The sequence below is a fragment of the Talpa europaea genome (assembly GCF_964194135.1).
Source record: "Talpa europaea genome assembly, chromosome: 16".
Taxonomy (NCBI): Eukaryota; Metazoa; Chordata; class Mammalia; order Eulipotyphla; family Talpidae; genus Talpa; species Talpa europaea.
The window spans coordinates 45,377,659-45,405,057 of NC_140084.1; the positions used below are offsets into that span (position 1 = coordinate 45,377,659).

A 27,399-nucleotide genomic window follows, 5' to 3' on the forward strand; every position below is an offset into this window, starting at 1 on the left:
ATTTAAAAAAATATAATGGGGCCTCACTGGTGGTGCACTATGAAGCTATCAGCACTGTGAAGCAGTCTGCAGTCCCTGCAGCATGAGTTCGATCCCCCGCCCGCCAGGAAGCAACTCACATGGTGCAGCAGACCTCTCCTGTCTCACCCGCTGCTCCCCTCAGCAGTGTGTTTCTGTGGATCCGCCTGTTTTGCTCCCCACTCTGTCTCTGATGAGTCCTCTCACCCCCACACCTCTGGCCTGTACCCCAGCTCTTGTATGCATAATAAACCTTTTTTTAAAAAAAGACAATATTAAGGCTTCATTTTGCCTAAGACAAAACATTCTTGAAGGAAAAAACTCATCCTAAAACAACAATAATTAATGGCCAAACAATGTTCTTCTTTCCTCACTATTTCTTGTCTTCCAACATTTCACTGTATTTTCAAACATACAGAAAAATTGAACATGTCACAGTGAACATACACCCTATCGCCTAAATGCTACCGTTCACATGTTGCGCTGTTAACTTTCTCTCATTTCTGTCCTGTTGGCTAACCCTTTCTCCCACTATGACTGTGGCTTAATTTTTGATTCACATCCACAAAAGTTGCAGACATCAGTCTTCAGTCCCTGAAGTCCGTCAACACGCCTATCAATACCTGTTTACTCTTCGTATTTTATATGCTGAGGTAAAACTTACATGCAATGAGACACACAAACCTTAAAAGTATCACACACTGAGGTTTTACAAATGCACCCACCTGTGTAAACCAAATAGCAGGACGAACAAACACTGTCATTATTTTCCCACCGTCGAGAAACCTTGCCTACGTTGGAGTTTGAACTCGTTTTTCTTTTTTGTCTAGCGTCTGTCGTGCAGGACGTTGCTTTTTGAGAGTCACACGCGTCCCCCACACAGTGGGGACCTAAAAGAGCCGCCGAAAGGCAAGGGGTTGGGGTGGAGGAGAGAGGGAGGGGAGGGAAGGGGTGGGGCTGGGACACCAGGCGGGCCAGATTGGAGGAATGGATGGGGGCGAGTGGGGGGGGGGAAGGGCGGGGTTGAGGACGGGGAGAGGTGGGATGCAGCCGGGAGGGGCTGAGGCACAGGGGTGTGGCTGGGAGTTGGGAGCGGCAGTAAGTGGGGACTCAGCAGTTCGGGAAGAGCCAGTGCTGGAGGCCTGGAGGGGGGTGAGACTGGAGGTCGGGGAGGGGTCTGACTAGGGGGCAGGAATTGGAGGGGCGAGGAGGGGCGGGGGTTGGAGGGTGGGGGCCGGGATGGAAGGAACCGAGGGTGGGGGAAGGCTCCGAAGAGAATTGGTGTGGGAACTTCGCGGAATGCCCGGCCCGCCCACTGTGTGGGCGGCACTGCGGAGGAAGTCCGCGGCGAGGGGTGTGGCTGGGGGTGTGTCTGTGTATTACACCGTGTACCCCCCACTCCTTCGGGCGTCCCAAGTCTCCGTCCCTGGTCCCACCTCCTTCTCGGAAGCGACAGATGGACGGCCCAACCAGAGTCTCAGGCCGGGCGCGGTGCAGCCAATCAAGCGGCGGGGGGAGGAGCTGGGGAGGGGGCTCCCGGGGCTAGGGGAGGGGGCGAGGGGCCTCGAAAGGCTCCGGAGCGGCGACTGGCGAGCCATGGCGCTGGGGCTACAGCGTGCAAGGTACCGGGGCTCGGGGGCAAGAATGATGGGAACTGGGGGGCGCTCCTTCTGGGGACCCCTGAGCCGAATGGGGATGCATGGGTGCAAACGAAGGACACCCCGGGACTCTCGGTTGGAGGCACATCCCCGTCGCACCCTCCAACCTAGGAAATCTCAGGGGTGGGAGATTTCCCAAAGTTCCTGGCTGCCCCGCCCCTCTGGCCAGAAACGACTTCGGGGTCCTGTCCCCCGATTTCCTGCTGCTCCGGGTTTGCTCTCCCTTCTGGTTGAGGGTGAAATTCGGGGTCCGCCATAGAGTCGGGGGGTGGTCTGCTTGGGGCAGTACCCGGTTTCTAAGGGAAGCCTCCTTCTGCCACTTATTGATCCTTCTGATTTCTGAACCCCCAGAACTGAGGTTGACTTTAGACCTCTGGGATCCTAGGGGAGACAGAGTAATCCCATAAATGAGCCTCGCTGATATAGGGAGTTCATTAGAATGGGATTCAGTTCCTGGGTTGAAAAGAAGAGAGATCCTCTGTGATCAGATCCTCCCTCATAGTCTCTCAGACCTTGGGTTCCCTAGAAATAGCCACAAGGGGTGTTTCCCATTCAGAAACTCCCTGAGACCCTTCCTAGAGGCCTTTTTGTATCCCTCTGAAACATAAGGACACCCTCCCCCCTTTAATAAAGGGGAAACAAGCCCAACTCAATTCCCGAAGTGAAGCCCCTTATCTCACTCCCTTGCAGCCACAGCTGCGTTATGGTAGGCTGGGGCCTCACCCAAACCGTGTTTTGGGAAGACCCTGTGGAGGGTCCTGGGCCAGATTCAGCACAAGCCATGAGGGGAGCGGGCCCCAGGGCCCTGGGGTCTTCCTGGGCAGAGGGCAGGTTCCTGGCTCTCACCTCCCAGCAGGTGCAGATGTGGGACAGTGGGCTCTGGTTCAACCGCCAGGGGTTCCTCTCCCAGACCCCTTGGTTTCCCTGTCCAATCTGAGGCATCCAGGAAGCCTCACCCCCTTCCCTCCTCCCTGGCTTCGCAGGTCTGATTGGATCCGTCCACACCCCCATGTTCCCCCCTGCCATGTCCCCCCCCCCCCCCAATCTATTTCTGTCCCTGGCTTAGGGCCCACCAGGGAACTCCATCCCACCCCTTCTGGGCCAACTCCAACCCAGCCTGGCCCAACCCCTCTGAGCGCCCCCTCCTGGTTGGGTGGGGACCCCTCTTGGCTGCACTTGGGCTCTCCCCACTCTCCACACAAGGCCAGCCTTTTCCTGTGGTGTCATCCCAGCCCGACTGCGCGCACCACCCATCGCTGGCACCCGGATCCTTGCCATATTCCATCCCCTCTTGTGCTCCTACAATGGCACTTGGGCCAAAGGGGCCCTGGGCAATGATGAGCGGGATTCCCACATACCCTCACCCCCTCCCTTTCTTCAGCTAGGATTTACTGCCATCCCATGCCCCAGGCACAGAAGTTCTTTGGAAGTCCTTGATGGACAACAGCCCCCAGTGGCCCCCAGGATAGAAGGTTCCGGATAAGACAGCATTTTGGGTGTGGGCACCCCACCAGATTACCATGTCTTTGGGGAATGAGCAGAGTCAGGGGCAAAAAGACCCCCACTCCAAGACTCCTCTCAAACCCACGCCCTATCTCTGCCTCTCAGTGCACTCTGGGCAGTACCGAGAGGGGTCCCTACCCAGAGACAACCTAAGCCCCCCAAATACTGTACATTTCTTGCTAGATGGCCCCCTCCACAGCTAAATATCAGGAGAGCCCTAGCAGCAGCCCTGAATGTGGGACAGACCCCCCCCCCCCCCACTTTCTCCATGCCTGTGCTCTGGTCCCGGGTGACATTTCTTCTGGACTGGGAAAAGGTGGGCTTCTCCCTGCCCAGAGAGGGAAGGCACAGGGCCCAGCCCCCATTCCCAGGCCTCACCCTGGGGCCTCCCAGGCCCAGCCCCACCCCCTGTTCTCTGCTGGAACACAGAGGAAGGGTGGCAGGGCTCCAGCTGCACGTCCCGAGCTGGGCAGAATGCCAGGGGGCTGGACCAGGTTTGGGCATGGGGCCAGCTTGAGAGACTGGCCAGCTGGGGAAATCCAGAGGCAGCAGTGGTGGGACGGGGGTAGGGTCTGAGGCCACTGCCCCAGGAGGGGTCAGGCAGGGGCCCTTGGGTGGGCACGCCTGCTGAGACGTAGCAAGATTAAGAGCACAGGCCCCAAGTCAGGCTTCAAATCCCAGCGCATCCGCTTCCTAGCTGTGTGGCCTGGAGCCAGACTGTGTCTCTGAGCCTCAATTTCTGATCCTGGGAAATCCTCCCCTCTCCTGGCCCAGATAAAAATGAGGAGGCATGAGGGGACAGAACTGGGGGCAGGACAACCCCTCAGTATGCTGTTTATTGTGTTCAAGTCAGCATTCTGGGCGGAAGCAGACAGATCTGGTTTGAATTCTGGCTCTGCCACTAGAAGCCGCATGGCCTCAGGTTCCATCCTGGGGCTACTTCCTTGTCCGGAAACCAGGACCTTAGTAGTCGGGGCAGGCTGGGACTCACCAAGCCTGGTTCAGATTTGGTGGGAACCTGGACGGCTGGTCCCGCTGCCAGAGCAGGAGTTTCCGCCTCTGTGAAAGGGAAACCATATTTCCCCCTGTACGGGGTTGCTGAATGGGGTTGCCAGCTCCCTGGGTGTTCAATACGCCAAAGCTGCTCCCATCACAATTATTTCATCTTTCCCCCCAAGGAGCTCGGGTAAAAGTCATGGACATAGGCACATGCGCACCACCAGACCCCAGGTTTCCCCAGTGTCCACGAGGCTCCTACGCCTTTTCATCTCCGACGTGGACAAAGGGGGAGTAATTAAAAGTTGACCCCTTATTAGCACTAACCAACTGCCAGGCCCTGTTCAAGACCCAGGACATGGATCAGCTCACTGAATCTCCCTGGCAGCCCTTTGAGGTTGTGTTGTTATTTCGCAGCAACAGTTTAATACTGGCCCAAAGTCACAGGGCTCATAAGTAATGGAATGGGATTAGAACCCTGAACCAGAGGACCAGCCCGGGCTCTGTTTAATGGGAAAGGCAGGAGACTGAGGGGCCGTGAAGCCAGCTAGAGAATCACATTTCCTGCCAAAGAACATCCGGAGAACAGACTGGGAGCTGGAAGGAGGGTCCCTCCGCGGCCGCAGACCCCAGCTGGCTCCTTCTATGGAGGGAGAAGCCTGCCACTGCCAGGATTTCAGAGCCCAGCTGCCCCGGAGGTGGGGGGCTGGCCCCACCCCGTTACAGTTCCCACTCCCTGTTCCCTCTGTCCGGGGCCCCCAGCTCAGTGAGGCCCGCCCACCCCCACCCTCTGGGCAGGAAGACAAACAGGGCTAGAACAGAACAGGACGGAATGTCCTTTCCTTTTGGGCAGAGCAGTGGGACTGGAGGCCCCTGCCCCCCACCAGGCGGGGGTGGGGGGGTGGGGGTGGGGGTGGGGGGGCAGCGATTGCTAACTCCCGCCACCCCTCCACCCAGCCTGCCCCTTTTGGTGCCTCCCACCTCGTTGGAGTGAGCTTTCCCCACTCTGTGTCCATATGAAGTAGTCCCTTCTCCCCTTCCAGCCATGCCCCAGGTCTCCTGCCTGGGGGTGAGGTGGATGCGACCCCAGCAGTAGCCTTCCTCCCCTTTTCCTGCGCTACCCTCCTGGGGAGTTCTGCTTCCCCTGAGGTGGGTCACAAGAGGAGATTAGAGAGAACAATGAAGGTTGTGGGATGTCATCGCCTGACTTCAGACCCCAGCTCTGCCCCTGACTTGCTTTCTGACTCCAGCAAAGGGCCTCACCGTTGGAGCCTCAGTTACCCCTGTGTGAAGTGGAGGCTTTGAAAGAGATTCCTGCCTCCGGTTGTCTTAGGATGCGCACAGGCAGAGTACAGCACAGAGCCAGGCACATACATGCTTAGCAAATTACAGCTGATTATTCTGAGCAGTTTTATCAACACTAAAAAAATAAGATCACATAGTCAATATGTAATATACTCAGTAAATGTTTTTCTTTTCAAAAACGATAGAGCTTGGTTCAGACAGACCTGAAGTTTGACTTTTAACAGTGTTAGAAAACAAACTTGGAACCAACCCAGAGCCATAGAGACAGAAAACTGCAGAGTTCTGGCTGACCAGTGTTCAAACCCTGACTTCACTGCTTACTGGCAAGCACTGTGCACCCCTGTGCCTCCACTTCCTGGTCAGTTCAATGGGGATAACGTCACTATCTTCCTCCTAGGTTGTCTGAGTGGGTTAATGTAAGTCACCCTTGGCGCAGGGATGGACCTAATAGCAAAAGCGGGTTATGTGGTTATATTGCTTACAAAAGGACAGACATTCCTTCTACCCAAAACCCCAAGCACAAAACTGAAATAGATTAAGTGCAGAGCTGAGTGGTTAGCTGGGGGCTGGACAGAACCCCTGAGTTCTATAGGTGCTGCTGTGTCACCCAGCCTAGGGCCCCTGCTGGTGGGTGGTTGGACTTTGAGACCTGTGCTCCAAGATTCTGAAGACTCAGCTCAGCTGAGGAGGGGAAAGGGCTGGAGAGGGAGTTCTGGGAGGCTCCAGGAAGGGGGGGTCTGAGAGGTTGCCGGCATCATGCTCCTTCCCTTCCCTGGCGCCCAGCCAGCTCGGTCAGCCCCCTCGCAGCCAGGAGGCCTCCGGGTCCCCCAAGCGTTCCATCCCGGGGAATAAACTGGAGATAAGTCAGGGAGGGGACAGAGCGCCCCTGGGCACGCCTCAGAGAGGAGCGAGGTGCTGGAGGGCTGCACGGGCTGTTGTGCGACAGATAAAACCCCCGATTAGGGGCTGCTTCAGGCTCAGAGAACTCTGGGAGCTCGCCAGGGTCACACAGCGAGACCCGCACAGTCGTGGCCCTGCCCTCTGGATCCCGGGCCCCATGTGGCAGCGCCCCATGTGCCTGTCCTATCCACCTCTTTCCCTTGCGGGGACGCCGCCAGTGAACGCTGCCCTTGCCCGCAGATCGAGCACGGAGCTGCGCAAGGAGAAGTCCCGGGATGCGGCCCGCAGCCGGCGCAGCCAGGAGACCGAGGTGCTGTACCAGCTGGCGCACACGCTGCCCTTCGCGCGCGGGGTCAGCGCTCACCTGGACAAGGCCTCCATCATGCGCTTGACCATCAGCTACTTGCGCATGCACCGCCTCTGCGCGGCAGGTGAGCCCCGCCCCCGGGAGGTCCCCTGTCGGCAAGGCCCCGCCCTCAGGAGGCCGCCTCCCGTGGAGGCCCCGCCCCGTGAGGTGTTCGGATGGAGGCCCGGCCCGGCCCGGCCCAGGGCGGCCACTGCTCTGCAGGCCCCGCCCCTTTCGAGTTCCCCGGAAAGCCCCGCCCCCCAGGCGTCTGTCACTTCTAGGGCCCCACCCCTTCGGAAGTGCCAGCGGCCTTAGAAATGAAAAAATTGGGAGGCGGCTGACTCCCTGAGGCACCTCAACCCTTAGCATTTGGTTCCCTGGGAGGCCCTCCTGCTAGACCATGTCCCCTTATAATGACCCCACGAGGCTTTACTGTCCAACTTTTAATTATTTGGGTGTCCTCTTACTCTCGCAACCTCCCTACTGCTTTTTCTCTCAGTAGCCAGCCATCCTCGAGTTCATACCCAGAATTCCACTCTGCAGGAGGCTTTGCCAACACACACATGCACAACTGCACACACACACACACTTAACAATGCACGCACGCACACCAAGGAATCCCAGGACCCTGGAAAGATTATGGGGACAGTGAGGTCATCCTCCAGCCGACTGTACATAAGACTGCTCTGAGAATCTTACTAGAATTCTTAGAATTCCGTTGCTTGGCAGTCTCTGCTTTACAAGTCTGCCCCCAAGAATTCTGAACCCCTGGGCATTCAGCCCCCTGGGAATTCTGGCCCCAAGGGTTCCATCCCCTTAGAATTCTCTCATAAGACACCTGGCCCTTTAGGATTCGATTCCTTTGGAAGGTGGTAGCCTTGCTCTCTTCCTTGGATCTCCAAGGTAGTGGGATGGGACCCCTTCCCTGAGGGCACCTGTCATTTCCTCTGAGTGAGGGAGGGTGGAGGGGAAAGTAGCCAGGAGGGCCATGGCTTACTAGAGACAACCCATCCACCCTGGCCCGACACCAGGGGAGTGGAGCCAGGTGGGAGAACCACTGGATGCCTGCTACCTGAAGGCCCTGGAGGGCTTTGTCATGGTGCTCACCGCCGAGGGAGACATGGCTTACCTGTCGGAGAATGTCAGCAAGCACCTGGGCCTCAGTCAGGTGAGAAGAGCTGCCTGGCTCTGTGCTGGGATCAGAGGTGACTGCAACCACCTAGCCTGCCTTATGGGCTCACAGTACAGAGATGGGACTTAGACCACACAAGAAGGATGGTCAGGGCCAGAGGGGAGCTGTATAACAGGTTGTTTGCGCCTGGGAAGGCGGGTATCAGACCCAGTCTTGGGGGGAAGTCGAGGGTTTCTGGAGGAGATGGCAGCTAAGCTGAAACCTGAAGGACTTAGCTAGTCAAGAGGGCTCGAGGAATGGAGGGAGCCAGTGAAGGCTGGGTATGTTCATAGCCAGGGAACAGAATGTGCAAAGACCCAGAGAGAAGATATAAAGCAGACTACTGAGGGGTAATAAAGATATTTTCATCCTGGGTAGGTGCAGAGTGCAATGGGAGGTGAGAGACAAAAGGCTAGAGAGGTCAGCAGGGGCTAGATAATTTAGGATCAAATTAAGAGGTTTATTGCTCTGGGGAACCATGGAAGGACTTTAAACAGGAGAGAGGTCATGTCAGAGAGGTAGAATCAGATCTACCTTTTACACAGATCCTTCTAGGTGCTGCTTAGAGACAGGTTGGGAGGGAGTGAGACTATAGAGGTGGGAGCTGAGGGAGAAGGAAGATTCCAGTGGCAGAAGAGGGTAGGTATTGGGGCCTGGGGATGCGAAGACAAGGAGGGGACATGTAGAAACTAGAACTAAATCGAGTTCCTCCTCTGCCAGCCCCGTGAGAGCAACCTTTCTTGTGCCTAAATGGGCTCCGTTGTTGGCATCTGTTGCTTTTCCCTGTCTTGTTACCCCTTCCTGGTACCAGTTTCTCTGTTAGCTTGAGCTCTGTGCATGGTCCCGACACTAAAAGTGGCAGAGCCAGGACTGGAATCCTGCGAGAGGTGCCAGCTGTCAGAGAGACTCCCCTAGTCCATATTGCCTCTGGACTGTGAGCTGATGTGGGTCCCCTTTTCATCTGTGTCCCCTCCTCCCAGCACCAGGCTCATTTCCTGAACTGAAACAATGAGTTGGATCTTGGACTTTCCAAACAGGTGTTATTTTAGTAGAGTCTCACCTCAGGCCCTTTGCATTTGCTGTTCCCTTTTGCAGAACACTACTCCAGAGAGCCGTAAGACTACTTCACTAGCTTTTTCTGCAGTTTGTTTAACTCACCTCCTCTATGAAGGTGTCCCTGGCTACTGCCTCTAAAATACCATCCTAATATTACATCACCTCACCCTGCCTTGGTTTTCTTAGTATTGCTTATGATATCACTATATGGTCACATGTTGCTTAACAACGGGGATCTGCTCTGGGATGTGCATTATTAGGTGATTTCATCATTGTGTGAACGTTATAGAGTATAATCACTGAGAACTCAGATGCATATGTATTAGTTTGCTCTGCACCTGGGCTGTGTATAGGGACCACTGTCAAATATGTGGTCTGTCACTGACCAAATGTCATTATGTGGCTCATGACTGTGTGTATCTATTTATGTATCCCATCATCAGTCCGTCTGTCATCCATCGATCTTTCCTTCCATATTCCATCCATCCATTATCCATCCATCATGTATCATCCATCCATCCTTCCTTCCATAAACCCATGCATCCATCCACCCATCCATCCTTCCATCCATCCATCATCCATCTATCCAATCTATCTGTCCATTGATAGGCTACACAGAAGGGATTAAAACCCACCGAGACCAGGGCCTCCCTGGTGGAGCAAGGGGTTAAGACGCAACCTATGGGGCCTCCCCGGTGGCGCAGCGGTTGAGCGCTGGGTTGCGAGGATGCCCGCAGCCTCTGCAGCGCCGGTTCGATCCCCAGCTGCTCCCCGGCCACCGGAGGAGGATCCCACATGGCGCGCAGACCTCTCCTGCCGCCCGCTGCTCCCCTCAGCAGTGTACTTCGGTCCTTCTGCCTGCTCTGCTCCCCGCTCTGGCTCTGGTGAATTCTCTCACCCTCCCGCGCTTCTGACTGTACCCAGTGCTTGTATAAATAAATCTTTAAAAAAAAAAAAAAAAAGACGCAACCTATGAAGCTATCCGCAGCCACCGCAGCACGAATTCGATCCCCCGCCAGGGAGCTACCCAAATGGCGCAGCAGACCTCTCCTGATTTGCCCGCTGTGCCCCTCAGCAGTATATTTCAGTAGATCTGCCTGTTCTGTTTCCCACTCTGTCTCTGGTGAATCCTCTCATCCCCTGCACCTTTGGCCTGTACCCCAGTTCTTTTCTGTATAGATAATGAAATCTTAAAAAAACAACAACAAAAAACACCGAGACCATTAAGCATGACTATATATGTATATATACATTTTGTTTGTTTTCTGCCTCCCCCCACTAGCCAGTGAACTCTGCATGGCAGGGATTTTGTCTGTGTGGTGACTGCTGTGCCCCTATGGAACATGATCGATTAGAAGAGGGCGAGCAAATCCTAGGGTGGAAGAAATGGTTGCCTAGTGAGCAAGTGAATGAACAGAGAGACTGGCGAGGTATCCAGCCTCCGGAATTAGGCACTGAATGGGCAGGGGAGACAGGCCAGAGGCCGTGGTAAAAGTGCTTGTCCTCCAAGACCCCCTGCTTCCCTCCCTCGCAGCTTGAACTCATTGGACACAGTATCTATGATTTCATCCATCCCTGTGACCAAGAGGAGCTTCAGGATGCACTGACCCCTCAGCAGAGTGAGTTCCCCGGAGGCCTCGGGCCCCAGGTCATAGAGACCAAAGCATATATTCTTATCCCTTGGAATGCTGGACTGAGAAATACGGGAAAAGGGGGAGACAGCCCTGCCCTGGGGACAATCTGAGGGGAGGTGGCCTGTCCTGGGGCGAGGTTCAAAGGAGCATGCCCTCCCTGGGGGGGCCCTCTGGTTCCAGGTCTCAATTTGGGACATGAGATTGGGAAGACTTCAGTGCCGAGAGTGCTGGAGGGGGGTAGGCCTTGTCCGAAGCTGCCCAGTGCCACCAGCTCCCCACCCCACCCTGACCCTCCCCAGGCCTGTCCAGAAAGAAGCCGGAGGCCCCCACAGAGCGGTGCTTCTCCTTGCGCATGAAGAGCACCCTGACCAGCCGCGGGCGCACCCTCAACCTCAAGGCAGCCACCTGGAAGGTAGGCAGGGCTTGGCCTGGAGGAGGCTGAGGGGCCTGGGGGCTGGCTAGGATTTGGTCTGAGCCTTAAAATTCTTACCATGAGTTGGTGTCCAGGGGTCCTGGCTGGCGATCCTGTGGGGCTTTCTCAGGCTGGGTCTCGTGGGTCATCCAGGGATCTAGAAACTTGGGTGTCTATTGATTGGGGTCCATGTACCCTTTCTTAAGCTGGATCTCTGGAGCTGGGGGAGTCCTTAGGCCCCAAACTTGGAGTCTCCATGGGGTAGAATCTGGAAACCATCAGATCTAGGTTAGTCTCTAAGGTGTTGAGCTTCGGGTTCTAAGCTCCCTAAGTTGGGTATCTATGGGGTAAGAATCTGGGGGTGTACAACCTCCTGGGGTTGAGGTCTGGGGGTCCTCAGAGATAACCTGGGTCTCTCACCTCCCTGTGGGCCCCACAGAAACATACCTCCCAGCCCCAGGAATATCACCACCTTGCTGCCCCCACCCCCAGGTGCTACACTGTTCTGGACACATGAGGGTCTATAAGCCCCCTGCACAGACTTCCCCTGCCGGGAGCCCCAACTTGGAACCCCCCCTGCAGTGCCTGGTGCTCATCTGTGAAGCCATCCCCCACCCTGGCAGCCTGGAGCCCCCGCTGGGCCGGGGGTCCTTCCTCAGCCGCCACAGCCTGGACATGAAGTTCACCTACTGCGATGAGAGGTGGGCAGGAGCCAGCTATCTCCGGTCCGTGCCCCTCTTCCCGCCTGCCCACCTCATTCTCTCTGCTCTGTTTGTGTCTCTCTAACTCCATCTCTCTTCCTCTGTGGATCTGCCATTTTCTGAGTTTTCCGTTGGTCAGGTTATCTTTAATTCCTTAGTCTTTTCCTGTTAACTTTTCTTAGCCCCAGCAATTCTTTTAAAGCGTTAGAACAGCCCAACAGCTAGGAAGCCCTCAATAATTGTTACTCATTCTCCTTCCAGCCTTCATTTTTCTCTCTTTCTTCTCTCTGTTCTTCTTTCTCTTCTTTCCTCCCTCCTTTCATATTTCCATGTCGTCCCTCTTTCCTCGCCCTGGAGTTGTGCTTAGGAATGGCAACTCTGGGTTTTCATCCCTGCTGTGTGTCCTTGGCCAGGTGACTGCCTCTTTCTGTGCCAGTTTCCACATCCGTCCTGTGTAATGGTACGAGAACCCACTCAGATTGCTTATCCTGAGTCCTCTGTGAGTTGCTTGGTACAGAGCCCTATAGAAGTGTAAATTAAAAAAAAAAATTATCTTTACTTCCTTTTTCTCTTCTTCACTTTCTTTCCTGTTCTTTTTTTTTTCTTGCTTTCCTTTGCCCTTTCCATTTCCAGTCTCTTCTCCCCTTCTATTACAGTCACGTGTCACTTAATAAGGGGGAAATGCCGAGAAACCCCTGATTTGGGGAATCTGTTATCGTACAAGTGCAGTGAGTTATGGGCACCCGGGCCAGGAGGGCAGAACATCATGAGATTAAACAAGCTGAGGGAAGTGATGTCATTCAGAGGCAGTGGTTAAACTCAAAATGTCAGAGGCCACATGGGATGCTATGACGTCAGGACAGTGACGTCACTGGGCCATGGGGCCTTGGTGTGCACCATCCTAGGTGCCCTCAGTTGTTGAACAAAATGCTGTCAGGTGGTGTGGCTGAGGTTTCCATTGTTGCTGTGCCTCAGACAACACAAATCCACCACCTCAGGGTACTGAAGGCCAGAGGTCTGAAATGAGACTTTGGGGGCCCAAATCAAGGGCTAGGTGCCTTCTAGAGGCTCCAGGGAAGAATCCACTTCCTGGCTTTAGAAGTTTCTGGAGGCTTGGGACAGTCCTTGGCTCCGTGGCTCCACCCTCTCCTCCATCAACACCTCTTCTGTCCTCTCTCTCATCTGCCTCCTCTCAGAGGACCCCTGGGGGCGACAGTGTGGTGCACCCAGATAATCTAAGATCATCCCCACATCTCAAGATTGTCAGCTGAATCACAGCTACAATGTGTTCACGTAAAGTAGCTTATTCACATTTCCGGGGCTACTGTTCAGCCTACACCCCGCTTTTCTTATTTCTTACTCGGTCCCTTTTTCCATGTCACAACCCTCTCTCTTGACTATCTGCCTCCCGGTGTCCCCCGTCCGCACTTCCCGTACCCTCCTTGCACCTCAGCCAGTTGAACTGACTGAACCTCATCACACCCGCCCCAGGATCGCGGAGGTCGCCGGCTACAGCCCCGAGGACCTGATCGGCTGTTCGGCCTATGAGTACATCCATGCGCTGGACTCGGACGCAGTGGGCCAGAGCATCCACACCTGTAAGTTTTAGGTTCCCGAGGCCTGGTGCCCCCGCTCCGTGACTGCCCAACACCAGCTCCCTGCACCTCAGGGAGCCTTCCCGCACCCCAAAGCCAGCTGCTCAGGAAGTCTCCCTTCTTGACACCAGCCTCCTCAATCCCTCACATCCCAGGGAGCCTCCAGCCCCTGGAATTACCCCCACAGCTCCTCGCACCCTAGGGAGCCTTCGCCCCTCTTGACACCAGCCCCTCTCCCAGCTTCCTGGTTTTTTTTTGGGGGGGGGCGGTCATCGGGAGGGCAAGCCTCGCCCCAGGGAGCATGCGTCAGCTGTGGGGCTCCTATAACGTTCTCACAGACTGGGAGTCTCCCCCACTCCACTCCAACACCAGCTCCCTGCTCCCCAACCCCAAGGAACCTTCCTTCCCTGTCTCCTCCTTACCCTGTCCGCTGCCCCCAGGACCCCCCTCTTCCCAGAGGTCCCTTGGGTGGCTCTGACCCCTCCCATTCCCCCCGCTCCCAGTGTTGAGCAAGGGCCAGGCAGTGACAGGGCAGTATCGCTTCCTGGCTCGGAGTGGTGGCTACCTGTGGACCCAGACCCAGGCCACGGTGGTGTCAGGGGGCCGGGGCCCCCAGTCGGAGAGCATCGTCTGCGTCCACTACCTCATCAGGTACGCGGGAGGCTGGGGCCTGTGTGGGCGCGTCGTCTGCGCAGGCGCGTGCGGGCTGCGCCTGTGCGTGCGCATGCGCTTCTGCCGGCGCACGTGCACGCGAGCGTGAGGGAGCGCGCACGCGGACCGCAGGGGGACGCGCGTGGCCGCTGATGCACGCACGTGTGCTTGCGTGTGCACGTGAACATACACGGGGTTCCTGCTGCTCGTTTAAATAAAGAGGACGCTGCATTCAAGTTAAAATAAGAAACGTAACGACTCATGAGGGATTTTGTACATTTTAAAAATAGAGGGAGCATTTACATAGAGATGCGCCCGTCTGGGTGTACAGTTCCAGGAGTTTTGACAAATGCATGGAACGCTGTCTCTGCCATCCCAGTTAAGCCATAGAATCGTATATATTTTTATTACCCCCCCAAATCCTCTTAGTGAACCTCACCTCGTCCCCAGCACCCAGTGATCTGTTCTTTCACCCTAGATTGTTGCCTTTCTCAAAATGCCATGTTCTTGGAACCATGCGGTTGAGTCTGGCTTCTTATCACTTAGCATAATGTATTTAAATGTCATCTATGTTGGGTGTATGGCTAGTTCTTTTTTAATGTGAGTAATGAATATGGACGGACCGCTCTGTTTATCCATTTACCAGTTGGAGGCTATTAGGCTGTTTGCTCTTTGAGGGTGATGATGAAAAAAACCTACTGTAAATATCTTCCTACAGGATTTTGTGAGATGATGTTTTCATTTCTTTGGTGTAAACACCTAGCAGTGCAATGGATGCAGCCTGTGGTCTGAGTAGATTTAAGTACGTAAGAACCCCCCCAAACTGTTTTCCACAGTGATTATACCATTTCTCATTGCCACCAGCCTCGTAGGAGGGTTCTAGTTTCCCACCAGCCTCTTGTGTTGTCTCTCTTGTTTAATTTTAAACATTCGAATGGATGTGCAGTGGTAGAGCATAACCCACCCCCCACCCTGTCTGTCATGAATCTTAGAAGTGTTTCACTGTGGCAGCGTTGTGACAAGGCCAGCCATTCCCCCACAAGTTAGAGAAAAATCACAGCTTTTTTTTGAAGATTGCCTTCCAGAACATGCCATCAATTTCTCAAGTCTTGGGAGTTTTCCCAGATCTTTTAGATCAAGGACAGATTATATTAGAACACAGAAGTCGGTGATAGGAGGGAGTATTCATACAAGTCTCCAAATTGCACCCCAAAACAAGGCCAGTCATCATTGGCATGTTCTCATTACAAATCAGAATCTTTGAATGACTTGTAGCCATGGAAAGACATCTCTCCATTGTCACTGCAGAGGAGCGAGGACCTACCCCTATCTCTTCTAGAAATTCCTTTCCATTCTAAAAATTGCTCTTTCAATGGCCAGGATTTCAATGTCAATCTTTTTGTACACTAAGCAAAGCAGGGCTGGAATGTTATTTATTTATTTTTATATATTTTTACATTTAAAAAGACAGGTTTATTGGGCCTCCCCCGTGGCGCAGTGGTTGAGCGCTGGGTTGCGAGGCTGCCTGCAGCCTCTGCAGCACCGGTTTGATTCCCGGCCACCGGGCGAGGGTCCCACATGGCGCGCAGACCTCTCCTGCCGCCCGCTGCTCCCCTCAGCAGTGTACTTCGTCACTCTGCCTGTTCTGTTCCCCTCTCCGGCTCTGGTGAATTCTCTCACCCTCCCGCGCTTCTGACTGTACCCAGTGCTTGTATAAATGTATAAATAAATAAATAAATCTTTAAAAAATAAAAAAATAAAAAGACAGGTTTATTAGGAAAAGGAGAAAGGAGAGAGAGGCCCCTGCACAGTTGTAGATGAGCAGGAGAGCTTGGAGTGTCCCATTTTGTTAGCAGACAACGGTGAGGAGTGGATAGGAGTTCACTTACTGGCAGTGAGATGAGGCGTGTGTGTGAAGCCTCCCCACTCTGGGGTACACATGTGTGGTGTACAGCTGTGCACACAGGTGCTTATACTTTGTGGAATCTACCCGTCCTCTGTCCTCTTCCCACCAAAATCTCCCTTCATCACAGTAAAGATTTGCTGCATAAAAACTTCATGAAACACACTCACATGGGACACTTCCAGTATGCCAGGCCCTGGGTTTGGACTGACAAAAAACCTATGAGGGTCTTGTATTTTGATCCCCTTTTTAGGAGAGAAAACTGAGGACCAGAGTTGGGGGAGTCACTTGTCCAAAATCACACAGCCAGTAAGTGGCAGAGCTGGGATTTGACCCAAGGGTGGTCTGGAGGCTACATTGATAATTACCAAATAACATCATGCCTTATCTTACCATTTGCCAAGGCGAGAAGACTGGGAATCTCTCCTCAGTCCTTTTACTTCCTTCTGCCTCCTTCCCATCCCCATTAACTCTCTCTGGCTCTGGAAAATACCATGAATCTGTTCCCCATTTCTCTGTCTGCCTAGCCCCCACCATCTCTGCCCTCAGTATTCCCCTTCTAACTGATCTGAGGTTGCCACCAATCACACAAAAGCAGAGGATGGGGCAGCTTCCAAAATACAAATCCATTCCTGTTTCTCCAATTCTCAGAGCACCTTAGGTAGTTTCCCAGCATTCTTAGGAGAAAGGCCCTGTGTGTCTTACCCTGACTCACCAGACCCCGTGTGACCTGATTTTGCCTCCCTCCCCTCTCGCTCCAAACCACAGGGTCTTTGCACATGCAGGATGCTCTTCTCTCTTTCCCCTTCCCCTTTCTCCTGAATCGTGTCCATTCATCCTCCCCTTGTCCTGAGCCCCCACAGGAGATCAGGACTCTCCTCAGTTTCTCTCCTGGTGTCCTTTTGCTCCAGAACAGGTAAAACCATTTGTAATTACTTACGTGTTCAGTCAGGCTTTCCCTGATTTCCCAACCTCATTCTCTGTTTTACTTTTCTTTCCCCTAGTATTTCTCACTCTCTAACGCCACACTGAGTGACGTACAGAGGTGTGATATCAGCTGCATGTGATTTTCAATTTCAATTCATATGAAATTGAAATTTTTTCAATTTTCCAGTAGTCACATTAGAAGGGTCAAAAGAAACAGATGAAATGAGTTTTCATAATACTACACATTTGTACATACATATACATAAGATAACCCCAGGACATCCAAAAATGTCATCTCAATATTTTAGAATTATTAATGAGCTATTTTACATTCTTTTTCATATTCAGCTTTTACCATCTGGTATGCACTCACCTCCATGCCAACTAGCCACGTCTCAGGCGCTTCATGTAGTAGAAAGACAGCAGGACCTTGAATAATTTCGTTTCATTATAATGCTGGTGATAAATTTTCAGCTGTCATTGAATGAAATGACATTTCGAGGACCTGGTTTCCTTACATGTCGTTTTGCTTAAAGTCACAGTTTCCAAGTAAATGAGGACTCACTGAATAATACATTTTGTGCTTAGGTGGGTACACTTAACATAGGAATAATATATCCTATTTAAGCTCTCTCTTTTCCCACTAGTGTGGAAACTACTTAAGGGCAGGGAGGTTTGTCTGCCTTGTTCGCTGCTCAATCTCTAGCACCCAGAACAGTGCCTGGCATGCAGTAGTTGCTCCATAAACACTAATGGCTAATCAGTACACAGAGCTCACTTCCCTGCCAGGCCCAGTTCTGTGGGATTGACATACATTAACTCATTGAAGCTTCATGACAACCGGCAGAGGAGGTGATATTACCATCCTCTCTGAAATGAGGCCCAGAGAGGTTTAGCTACGTGTTCAAGTCACACAGTGCCTAAGTGGCTGAGCTGGGATTTGAACCCAGGCCACTGGCTGCAAAGCCCACTAAGTGGTCCTGATATGTAGGAAAGGCTTGTGGAATGAAGGAAGGTGTGAACTCCACGTGCTGTGTGTGCACGTGTGAGCATATGCAGGGGACTGTGTGGAGTATGCCTGTCAGTCTGCATATTCAGTGCACATGAGTGTATGAGCGATCGTGTTTGTGCTCAGTGTGTGTGTGCGCACATGTACACAACTCTGTATGTTTGTGTGTTTCAAAGGGGATGAAGTGGCTTTGGTCCAACCTAAATCGAGTTGTTCCAGCCCAGGAGGGATTTGTTGAGGGTGGCTTCTTAAAGCTCTGCAGCTTCTTAAAGTGCTGGTGGGAAAAGCCCATAGTCTTTCCAGGACAATGTTATGCAAATAAGATGCAAAATCAGGGCCAGGTCTGCAGCCCCAGACCAATTCTCCAAAAGCCAGTTTTCTAAGGGAACATTTGGCTAGAGACTGGGAGGAGGGGAGGCATGGGGAACATAAGGATGTATTTATAAATCCGTTCCCTTGAATATGAAAAATGTCTATGAATAGAAGCTTCATAAATAAATTCTTATTCGTCAAAATCTATTCCCATGAAATCCTCATACTTGGTAACAAAAGAGTATGTTCAATACAGATTCTTCATCGATACATGTACAAAGATGCGTTTATAAGTGAAGGAGAATATTTGGTTCTTATGCCTTTCATTCTCTCTCTGTGCCCCTTAATACGCTCCCCCCCCAGCTCCTCAGGCTCTCCTCTCTCTACCAGGCTATGCTAAATGCCAACTCTTTTTTTTTTTTGTCTTTCAGAGGGAGCTTGGAAGACAAACTTAACTCTCTTTTAAATCCTATTATAATAAAAAGCATTCAACAACAGTGAAATCCTTAAAAGAAAAAAAGTAGATGTGGCAAATTATTTTCTGCAGAGTGCCCTCGGGCTCCTGGACGAGGGGGCTTCTATGAGAGGGCATCATCTGAGGGGGCTGGGGCCATGGGCCCTCCCTGACTCCCACTCCCCTTTCTGCCCTGTACCCCAGCCGGGTGGAAGAGACTGGAGTGGTGCTGTCCCTGGAGCAAACGGAGCGACACTCTCGCAGACCCGTTCAGCGGGGCGCCCCCTCTCAGAAGGACGCCCCTAATCCTGGGGAGAGCCTCGGTATGGGGCAGGGCTGGGGTGGGAGGGGTTGTGTCCCCAAGATGCTTGGGAGAATGCCCACGTGCTGTAAGGTGGCTCACCAAGCCCTGCGTGACCTGACTCCTGCCCCCCCTCTTTTCTTACCCATTGCCGGAATTGCACCAGCTTCCTTAGTGCTCTGGGACGTGCCAGGCTCTCTTGTGCCTCAGGGCCTTTGCACATTCAGTGTTCTCTGCCCAGAATGCTCTTCTCTCTTCCGACCTCCCTCTTCTCCTGAGCCCCTGGGATGTTCACTCAGTCTCATGGCTCTCAATTCTAAATTCTGCCATGGCTCCCCATCACGCTCACCCTCCTGCTTGTTCTCTGCTCTTGCTTTGGCTTCCCTGATCTGGCTCTTTTGTGCCTCTTCCTCTTCCACCTCCTGCTTCTCCAGTCCTGGTTGAGCTTCCCTCCCTGTCTGTTCTTCAAGGCCTCACCTTCTCCAAGCTGTTGCTGACCGCCCATGCTCCTGAATGTGGTGGGGGGATCACCTGTATCCTCTCCTTCTCTGGCTCAGAACTGACTGGCACTGGGCCATGACTTGATCTCCTGGGACCTTAGTACCGCCCCACGGCCTCCTGATATGCCAGCCCCTGAGCTGAGTGCCCAAATGCTGTTCTGTGTCACTGGACAGTCGGGTCAGTCAAGTGCCCTAGTCCAGCCAGATGAATTTTAAATATTCAGACATTTCCCCACCATCTGACAGTGGCTACAGTCCACAGCCCCCTCTGTGCCCCGCCCCACCCTGGCCCCTCCCGACACAGTCCGGGGCCTGGCCACAATTGGGTGATGGAAGGGTTGGCTCCTGGCCCAGCTGGGGTGCTCTGGGATCCCGTGGCCAACACTGTGAACGGGGTTCACCCTGGTTGATGATGGAAGACGTCGACTCCGCTCCCTGGAGGTGGCATGGAGGGTGCTGCCCCTCAGCCCTGTATGACCCCCCAGTGTCCACCCTGTTCCCATGTGCCTTGTAGATGGCTCCAGTCCCCGGATACTGGCCTTCCTGCATCCCCCTGCCCTGAGCGAGGCCACTCTGGCCGCTGACCCCCGCCGCTTCTGTAGCCCCGACCTCCGTCGCCTCCTGGCACCCATCCTGGACGGGACTTCAGTAGCCGCCACCCCCAGTGCACCCCCAGCTGCAAGACGCCCCCAAAGTCCTCTTCCGGTAAGTGGCCCTTCCCATTTGAGTCCTAAGGAGCCAGGCTGCTTTAGTCTTTACCTCGAACCTTGATGCTGTCGGCCTCAGTTTCCCCATCTGTATGGGAAGTTCGGAATGATAGCCGGTCTCTGGGTTCTTAATTCTTGGGCTGTTAACGTGGACCAAAATCTGAGGTGTTGGGGACTGGCATGGGTGCCTTCGCTTGTGACGCCCACACTCTTAACTTTGATCTCCTGGATTCAAAGCCTGTCACTTACCTGCTGATTTAATCTGGACAAAGGGGCATCTTAATTTCTTCACCTGTAAATTAGGACCTGTAAGTAGCCACCTCATTGGTTATTGCGAGGGTTCGATGAAGATCGAAGCACTTAGTAGGACCTGGCACCTAGTAGGTGTTCAGCAGACCAAAGTAATGGCCGTTTTTGCCCAGAGTACAGATAGTCTGACCTTTGAATGAGGGTTCAAAGTACCCAGGTTCAAAGATGACTATACTCATCCTACCCTCTGTCCTTCCAAAATATCTTCTCTCCCCCAGAGAAAGAGTGTGACCTTTGACCTCACCCTTTAGCCCCAGGGCAGCTGGATTCCCATTGCTTCCTCCCCATTCCAGATTCTAAGAACTTTAACCCCAGGGGCCCTGAATGCCTTGGCGTTAGGCTCCAGTCTTTTGAATCTTCAATATTTGCCCTGTCAACCTATTGCCAGGCACTTTGCTTTTGGAACATCATAGGTTCAGACCTTGCTGTCCCAGCGACCTGACATTTGACCCTTCCTTCTACCCCTGAACTCAAATGTCCAGGCTGCCCTACTGTTGACATCACCTAGGCTCTTTAAGCCTCTACTCTGTCCCCACAGGCAGATCTCCCTGATGAGCTACTTGTGGACATGGAGAACGCACACAGACTCTTTGCTTCCGGGAAAGACCTCAAGGCAGTGGAGACAGATCTAGATATAGCTCAGGTACCGGTTGCTTGGAAAGCCCAGTCTTCACCTCTGTGCTCTGGGAGCTAGTATGCTTGCACTTCAGAGAAGGATGTTGGGGTAGTTAAGGGGATGAGTGGGTGGGTGATTAGGTGGATGGACAATGTTTCAATGGATATTTGGATGGATGGATGGACAGATGGATGGATGGACACACAGACCACTGTATTTATTAGGTGGGTAGATCGATGGGCAGTGTTTAAATGGATGCATGGATGGATGGTGGATGTCTGGATGGTTAGATAGACCATTGGTTCATTGAATGACGGAAGGATGGATGATGCTTGGATGATTGAGGAGACAGATCAGAGAGGTGGCAGTCGGATGATGCAGCAGTCATCTGTCTTGTGTAACAGATTACCCCAAAATTCACATATTAGATCACACAGCTTCTGAGATTCAGGAATCTAGGAATGGCTTAGCTCAGGGTCTCTCATAAGACTAAGTCTAGTTCTCAGTCAGGGATATAGTCACCTGGTGCTAGCGGATTGACCTTCAAACTCATGCATGTGTTAGCAGGCCTCAGTCCCTCACTGGCTTTGGCTGGAGGGTTCAGTTCCTCATCATGCGGGCCTCTACTTAGTGTCCCTACAACATGGCAGCTGACTCTCTCCAAGACAAGTAATCCTAGAAACCAGGAAACAGAGGGAGTGAGCCCGAGAGAAAATATACAGTGTTTTATAACCTAATGTTAGGAGCGACATAACATCACTTCTCCTTGTTGTACTGGTCACACAGACCAACCCTAAGCTAGCTATCAGTCGGGAAATTCCAAGGATCCAGATGTGACCTCCCAGGAGCCAGAACAAAGATTAAACTTCTTTTTGGGGTTAAGTTAATTCTTTGCTACACAAAGAGCCTGAGAATTTTCTAAACTGTCAAGTCCCAGTTCCTTCATGTTTAACGCGTCTTCCTTTGGCTTCTCCCCCTGTTGGCCTGGCTTCCCCGGAGTATGTGGTCCAAGAGAGTACCAGGAAAACAGAAGCCACAGTGTCTTTAGGACCTCGTGTTGGAAGTCACGTACTATCATCTCCTCGTTATCAACTGATAACCTACTGTTACCAGTTCAGCCCTTGTCACTGTAGTAGGGGCCACACTCAGGGGTGAACACCAACAAATATTCACACCAAGATCTTGTGGGGTGGCTACCACAGGGTCCTTATACCCAGCCTTAGGAGGAAACTGAAGTTCAGACTCTTGACCTCAGGCACACAACTCAGATGCGATTGGAGCCAGGCCTGCCCTAAGACGAAGCTCATGCTCTTAACTCCCTCCTGCCCTCTGCAGGACGCCGACGCTCTGGATCTGGAGATGCTGGCCCCCTACATCTCCATGGATGATGACTTCCAGCTCAACTCCAGCGAGCAGCTCCCCCGGGCCTACCACAGACCTCCGGGGACCGTTCCCCGGCCCCGCGCTCGGAGCTTCCATGGCCTGTCGCCCCCAACCCCTGAGCCTTCCCTGCTGCCCCGCTGGGGAAGTGACCCCCGGCTGAGCTGCTCCAGCCCTTCCAAAGTGGACCCCTCAGCGACCTCCCCCATGACTGGGGCTCGGAAGAGGTGAGCTGCAGTAGAAGGGGATACAGAGCGTGGAGAGGAAGTCCCGCCTTCCGCTTCAGCCTCACACCCCATCACTCCTCCTAGCCTGATCCCTCCCCCTGCCAGATCCTAGGGGGTCCCCAGCATGGGTCATGTTTACCCCAAACTCTGTGTCTTTGCGGAGGCTGTGCCCCGCTTCCAGAGTAGCCACCACAGTTCTGTTTACTCAAATCCCACCAGCCGACCTGGCCTCTTCCTTTGGAACATATTTCCGTCTGGCCAGGTGATAATGTTACAGAGCAACCCCGATATAAAACTGGTTGCCTCACTGTGGGTTCTCACCTGCTCAGAACATCCTTTCCTCCTAACAATACCTTCGTGTCATCATTAAGAGGACACTGCCACGGTGCCAGAGAGACTGTCCAGAGCTAAGTTTCATCACACCTTTGAGAAGCCTTGGGAGTTGGGGACGCTTTCCTGAGGAAATTTTCACACACGTACAGACACGCTTTTTCGGAGGGTTTGTGTCTCATTCCCAAAGATGTTAGATTACTAGTGCTCACGCTTTTGCTCTCCAAGTTACAAGTATGAGCCCATTTAGGCTATAGGTTGATCTCTTTATTATCCTTATGAGGCTTTTATGGACACAGCTCAATATTTCCCAGGGCTCCCAGCTGGGTGCCAGATATACAGTGGGTGCCTAAAAGGACCTTATTAAATGAAGGAGGGAGAAAGTTTATGAATATGGTAGGTGGATGGATAGATGGTGAATAGGAGGGTAGATAGATAGGTGGATGAATGCAAGGATAGGTAAATGAACAGATAAATGGAAGGATAGATGGAGTAGATGGATGAGTGGTAAGTGGGTGGCTAGGTGGATGGATGGATGCATAATGGCTGCATCCATCATGGAATGTGCATAGATGGATGATGGGTGGATGGATGATGGGTGGATAAATGGATGGGTGGATGGAGGATGGATGGATGAATGGATGGATGGAGGGATGGGTAGATAGATGGGTAGATGGAGGTTGGATGGATGGATGGGTGGATGGATGGATGGAGAATGGATAGATGGATGGATGGATGAATGGATGGAAGGATGGGTAGACAGATGGGTGGATGGAGGTTGGATGGATGGATGCATGCATGGATGGACAGGTGATGGAGGATGGATGATGGATGTTGACTGGACTCGTGGATAGACAGGTGGGAAGGATATATGGATGCAAGTTGGATGGGTGGATGGGTGGTTCTTGGATGGATGAGTAGGAGGCAGGGTTGGTGGGCGTATGTATGGACTGGTGAGTATATGAGTAAAGGTGTTTGGGGAGTGACTGAATGTTCATCACTGCTCACACTGGTGCACACACTGTGTTCTGAGATTCTTGCCTGTTGTCCTCCAGATCCCTGGTCCAGAGCTCAGAGGACGAGGCCGAGGGCGTGCTGGGCGTGAGACCCCCCAAACGGTGTCCAAGTCCAGGTCCCGAAAACTTCCTGCTGCCTCCCCTCACCCTGGTATGTGAGTGGGGCTTCATGGGATTCTCTGGACCTCAGAATGTAGCAGGCTTAAACCTGTCTTGCGGATGGGAACATCAGAAAGGGAGGGGGCCTGGCTGAAGGTCCAGTAATCTAGCTGAGGTTAGGAACATGATCTGCTAGTTTGGGAAGTGGGGATGGAAGGGTTTTGCAAGTAAATACATGCAAATTGGTGGTAAATGATAAGAAGAAAATCAAGCTGGACAAAGGGAGAAATGACAGCGACAGACTTAGTAGCTATAGGAAGCTTCTCTACTCCCGTTGGGCCTCCCCCAAACCTGGAACTGGTCTTGGCCTTGGATTATTCACATAGACTAAAGAGCCTCAGTTTTCTCTTCAGAGGAAACTCTTTGAACACTCATCTCACAGAACTGCCAGGAGATGCAAATGAAACTGCACCCTTGGCTAATCCTCAGCAGGCTGTCAGTAAATGGTAGTGTCAAACCAAACCAAGCCATAGCAAACTACCCCCTCCTCACCCCTGCACAGCAGCAGCCAGACTGCCTTTTCTCAAAGCCAGCCCAGACTGTGTCACTTCGACGACAGCCTCCTTCCACGACGTTCCATGGTTCCCTATTGCCCACAGAAGCCACCCCTGGCTCCTCCCTCCTCCCAGCGGGGCTGTTTGAACACAACAACATGGTCCATACCAACAGCTGATATTAAATGCCCACCACCTGCCAGGGACTGAGCACATGACAGGCCTTGCATGACTCACTTATTCCCACAAACACTCTTGAATTATTATCAAGTATCCACATTTATACATAAGAGGGGAAGCAATTGCATCAGACAGAATCCAGGTAGGAAGTAGCACACTCAGGTGGGTTGTTGAGGATGTTGATGACAAGACTGTCGGCAAAACCAGGCAACCCTGGGCAATACCAGGATTGGTGTAGTGCCCTGGGGCCAGCTGGTCCCCTAGGGAGCTGGCACCATCCCTGGCCTGGGGACCAAGGGCAGCAGTGTTCGAGGGATCCTGGAGAGAGTAGGGTCCACCTTGGAAGTACTGGAACCTTCCACAGAGGGACACAGCCAATTCAGGATAACCCGGCAGGGAAGCAGCCAGAAGATCAAATACCCCACCTATTCCTCCTCCTGCCTGCCAGTATCTCCCGTTATCTGAACCCAAAAGGAATACATGGAGTTTGGGTGCTGATGACACCCACACTCATGAGTCGACCTCCCAGGGCACAGAGGAAGGGGAGAGGTGGAGGATGTTGGGCCAGTGACTGACATCTGCTGGGGTTAGAGGTGGAGTTACACAGCCTATAAGTAGCCACTGAATCCCAACAGTGCCCCTAACCACTGCACAACCCTGCCTCCTTGGGTGATGGTGATGGTGGTGGCCTGGTCTCTCCCACAGAGTTTCCTTCTCACAGCCCCGGGGAACCAGCAGGACCCCAGCACCCACCTCCTGGGACTGAATGAGCCCTTGGGTAAGTAGGGATCTGGGTATTTAGAGACCATGCGTCTCTGGGGGAGGTGCTCCAGATCGTTGAGAGATGGGGTGATCCCGAAGGTGCTGGAGGGCTGTCAGTGCCCCCCACCCCGGGAGCTGGAACTGGGCAGCCCGTCCCTTCTCACCAGGTGCAGGAGGTGGGAGCCGCTGAAGGAGGCAGGGGCTTTGCAAATCTGCTGGGGGTAGAGGTGGAGAGCAGGCCTTACCTAGGCCCCCTGAGGCCTGTTACACTTTGCGGCCTGACCAGATGGGTGTGTCCTCCCTGGGTCATTCCCAGCCTGTGTGGCTTTGAGAAGTAATCCTGTCTGCTTCTGGAGCCCCAGTTGCCTCCTTATCCCTTCCTGTCAATAGGGGGCCATTATAATGGATCATGCAGATTGCACAGGGTTCCCTGATTTCTAGAACTCCAGGCTCATACCACTCACCCCCACCCATCTTTCCAGAGGTGATGTTTATCAGCTCGCTTTTTACAGTCTCAGCCCATGGAGGGTATGGCTAGGCCTGTCTTGGTCACGGTGCTGTCTCGCCTGAGTGCGGGCTGGGCAGTGACCTAGCCCCGGGAGGCGCTCGGGACACCTTTGTAAAAGAAGAGCCAACAGCTGTGCTGGGTGCCCAGCCTTGTGGGAAACCTGCCTATCCAGGACCTCATAGACCGCCCCTCACTGGGTGGAGGGCGCCCCAAGGGCAGGGAGGTTCTTCCATCCTGTTCATGGCTGAGTCCCTGGAGCCTGGCACACAGTAGGTGCTCAGTAAATATCTTTTGAATGCAGGACTCGCATAAATGAGGCGGGCAGAGCCAACCTGCCTGCCAGCCAACCACTGCTCACGTACTAAGCACTCCCGGAGATGACTCCTCCTCCTTTTTTTTTTTTTAAGATTTATTTATGCATAGAAGAACTGGGGTGCAGGCCAGAGGTGGGGGGAGTGAGAGGATTCACCAGAGACAGAGTGGGGAACAGAATAGGCAGACTGACTGACATACACTGCTGAGGGGAGCAGCGGGCGAGACAGGAGAGGTCTGCTGCGCCATGTGGGTAGCTCCCTGCCCGGGGATCGAACTCGTGCTGCAATGGCTGTGGACAGCTTCATAGTGCGGTGCTTAACCACTTACGCCATCCAGGAGGCCCCAGGGCTCCTTCTTGTTCAAAGTACTTTATCTGGATTCGCTCACTCACTCCTCACCACAGCCCCGGGAGGCAGGTACTGTTATTATCCCATTTTACGGAGGCGGTGACCTGAGGCACAGAGACGGGCAGTCAGCTCCTCAGGTCACACAGCAAGCGAAGAGCCAGGTCTGGCTCCCTCCGGCTTATCACTGCCTCAAACACCCTGGAATTCACTGTTCTTTGGGTCCAGGCATGCCTCCCGCATCAGCCAAGCTCTTCACTGGCAGGAGAGGCAGGTGGGTAGGGCCGGTGGTTGCCCCCTGGTTTACATGCCCTCTTCCCCACAGGCCTGGGCCCCTCGCTGCTCTCTCTGTATCGGGGTGACGACGCTCCCCAGCCCAGGAGCCACTTCCAGCCAGCGGCAGGCTTGGCCCAGACCAACTGAGCCGGCCCCTCTTCCCACCTCCCCCCTCCCGCCCCGGAAAAGGACCTCAACCACACTCCAAGCCGGCAGCCAGCGCACAGGATGGGGTGCCGGGAGAAGGCCCCCCTCTCTCCTTGCAGTGGCCCCCACCCGCCTCGGGTATACCTCAGTCCCCACCCTTCTGGTCACCCCCATTTGGGGGCTCTTGGGGTGGCCTCAGCTCAGTGACCTCGGGAGGGGGGTCCCTGACCCCTCCCCCTCCTTCTCTCAGGACTTCCCTTGGGGTTCTTGATACTGG

The 27,399-nt window shown here is 53.5% G+C and overlaps 1 protein-coding gene across 2 annotated transcripts; it reads left to right on the forward strand.

Moving 5' to 3' along the window:
- Nucleotides 1–1,614: 1,614 nt before the first annotated feature.
- HIF3A (hypoxia inducible factor 3 subunit alpha) lies at nt 1,615–27,220 on the forward strand (the record flags this gene model as incomplete). 2 transcript variants are annotated; one of them, XM_084257384.1, is made up of 15 exons in its annotated part: nt 1,615–1,640; nt 6,621–6,811; nt 7,758–7,894; nt 10,488–10,572; nt 10,887–10,999; nt 11,492–11,700; nt 13,192–13,298; nt 13,799–13,946; nt 18,756–18,874; nt 19,867–20,057; nt 20,907–21,011; nt 22,320–22,591; nt 23,977–24,088; nt 25,476–25,548; nt 27,025–27,220. In XM_084257384.1, 15 exons carry the CDS (start codon nt 1,615–1,617, stop codon nt 27,120–27,122), a joined length of 1,986 nt encoding a protein of 661 aa, XP_084113510.1. In that variant the 3' UTR covers nt 27,123–27,220. The 2 variants fall into 2 exon arrangements, with proteins under 2 accessions (XP_084113510.1, XP_084113509.1); XM_084257383.1 differs by lacking the exon at nt 1,615–1,640 and having other exon boundaries at nt 6,538–6,811.
- Nucleotides 27,221–27,399: the final 179 nt, after the last annotated feature.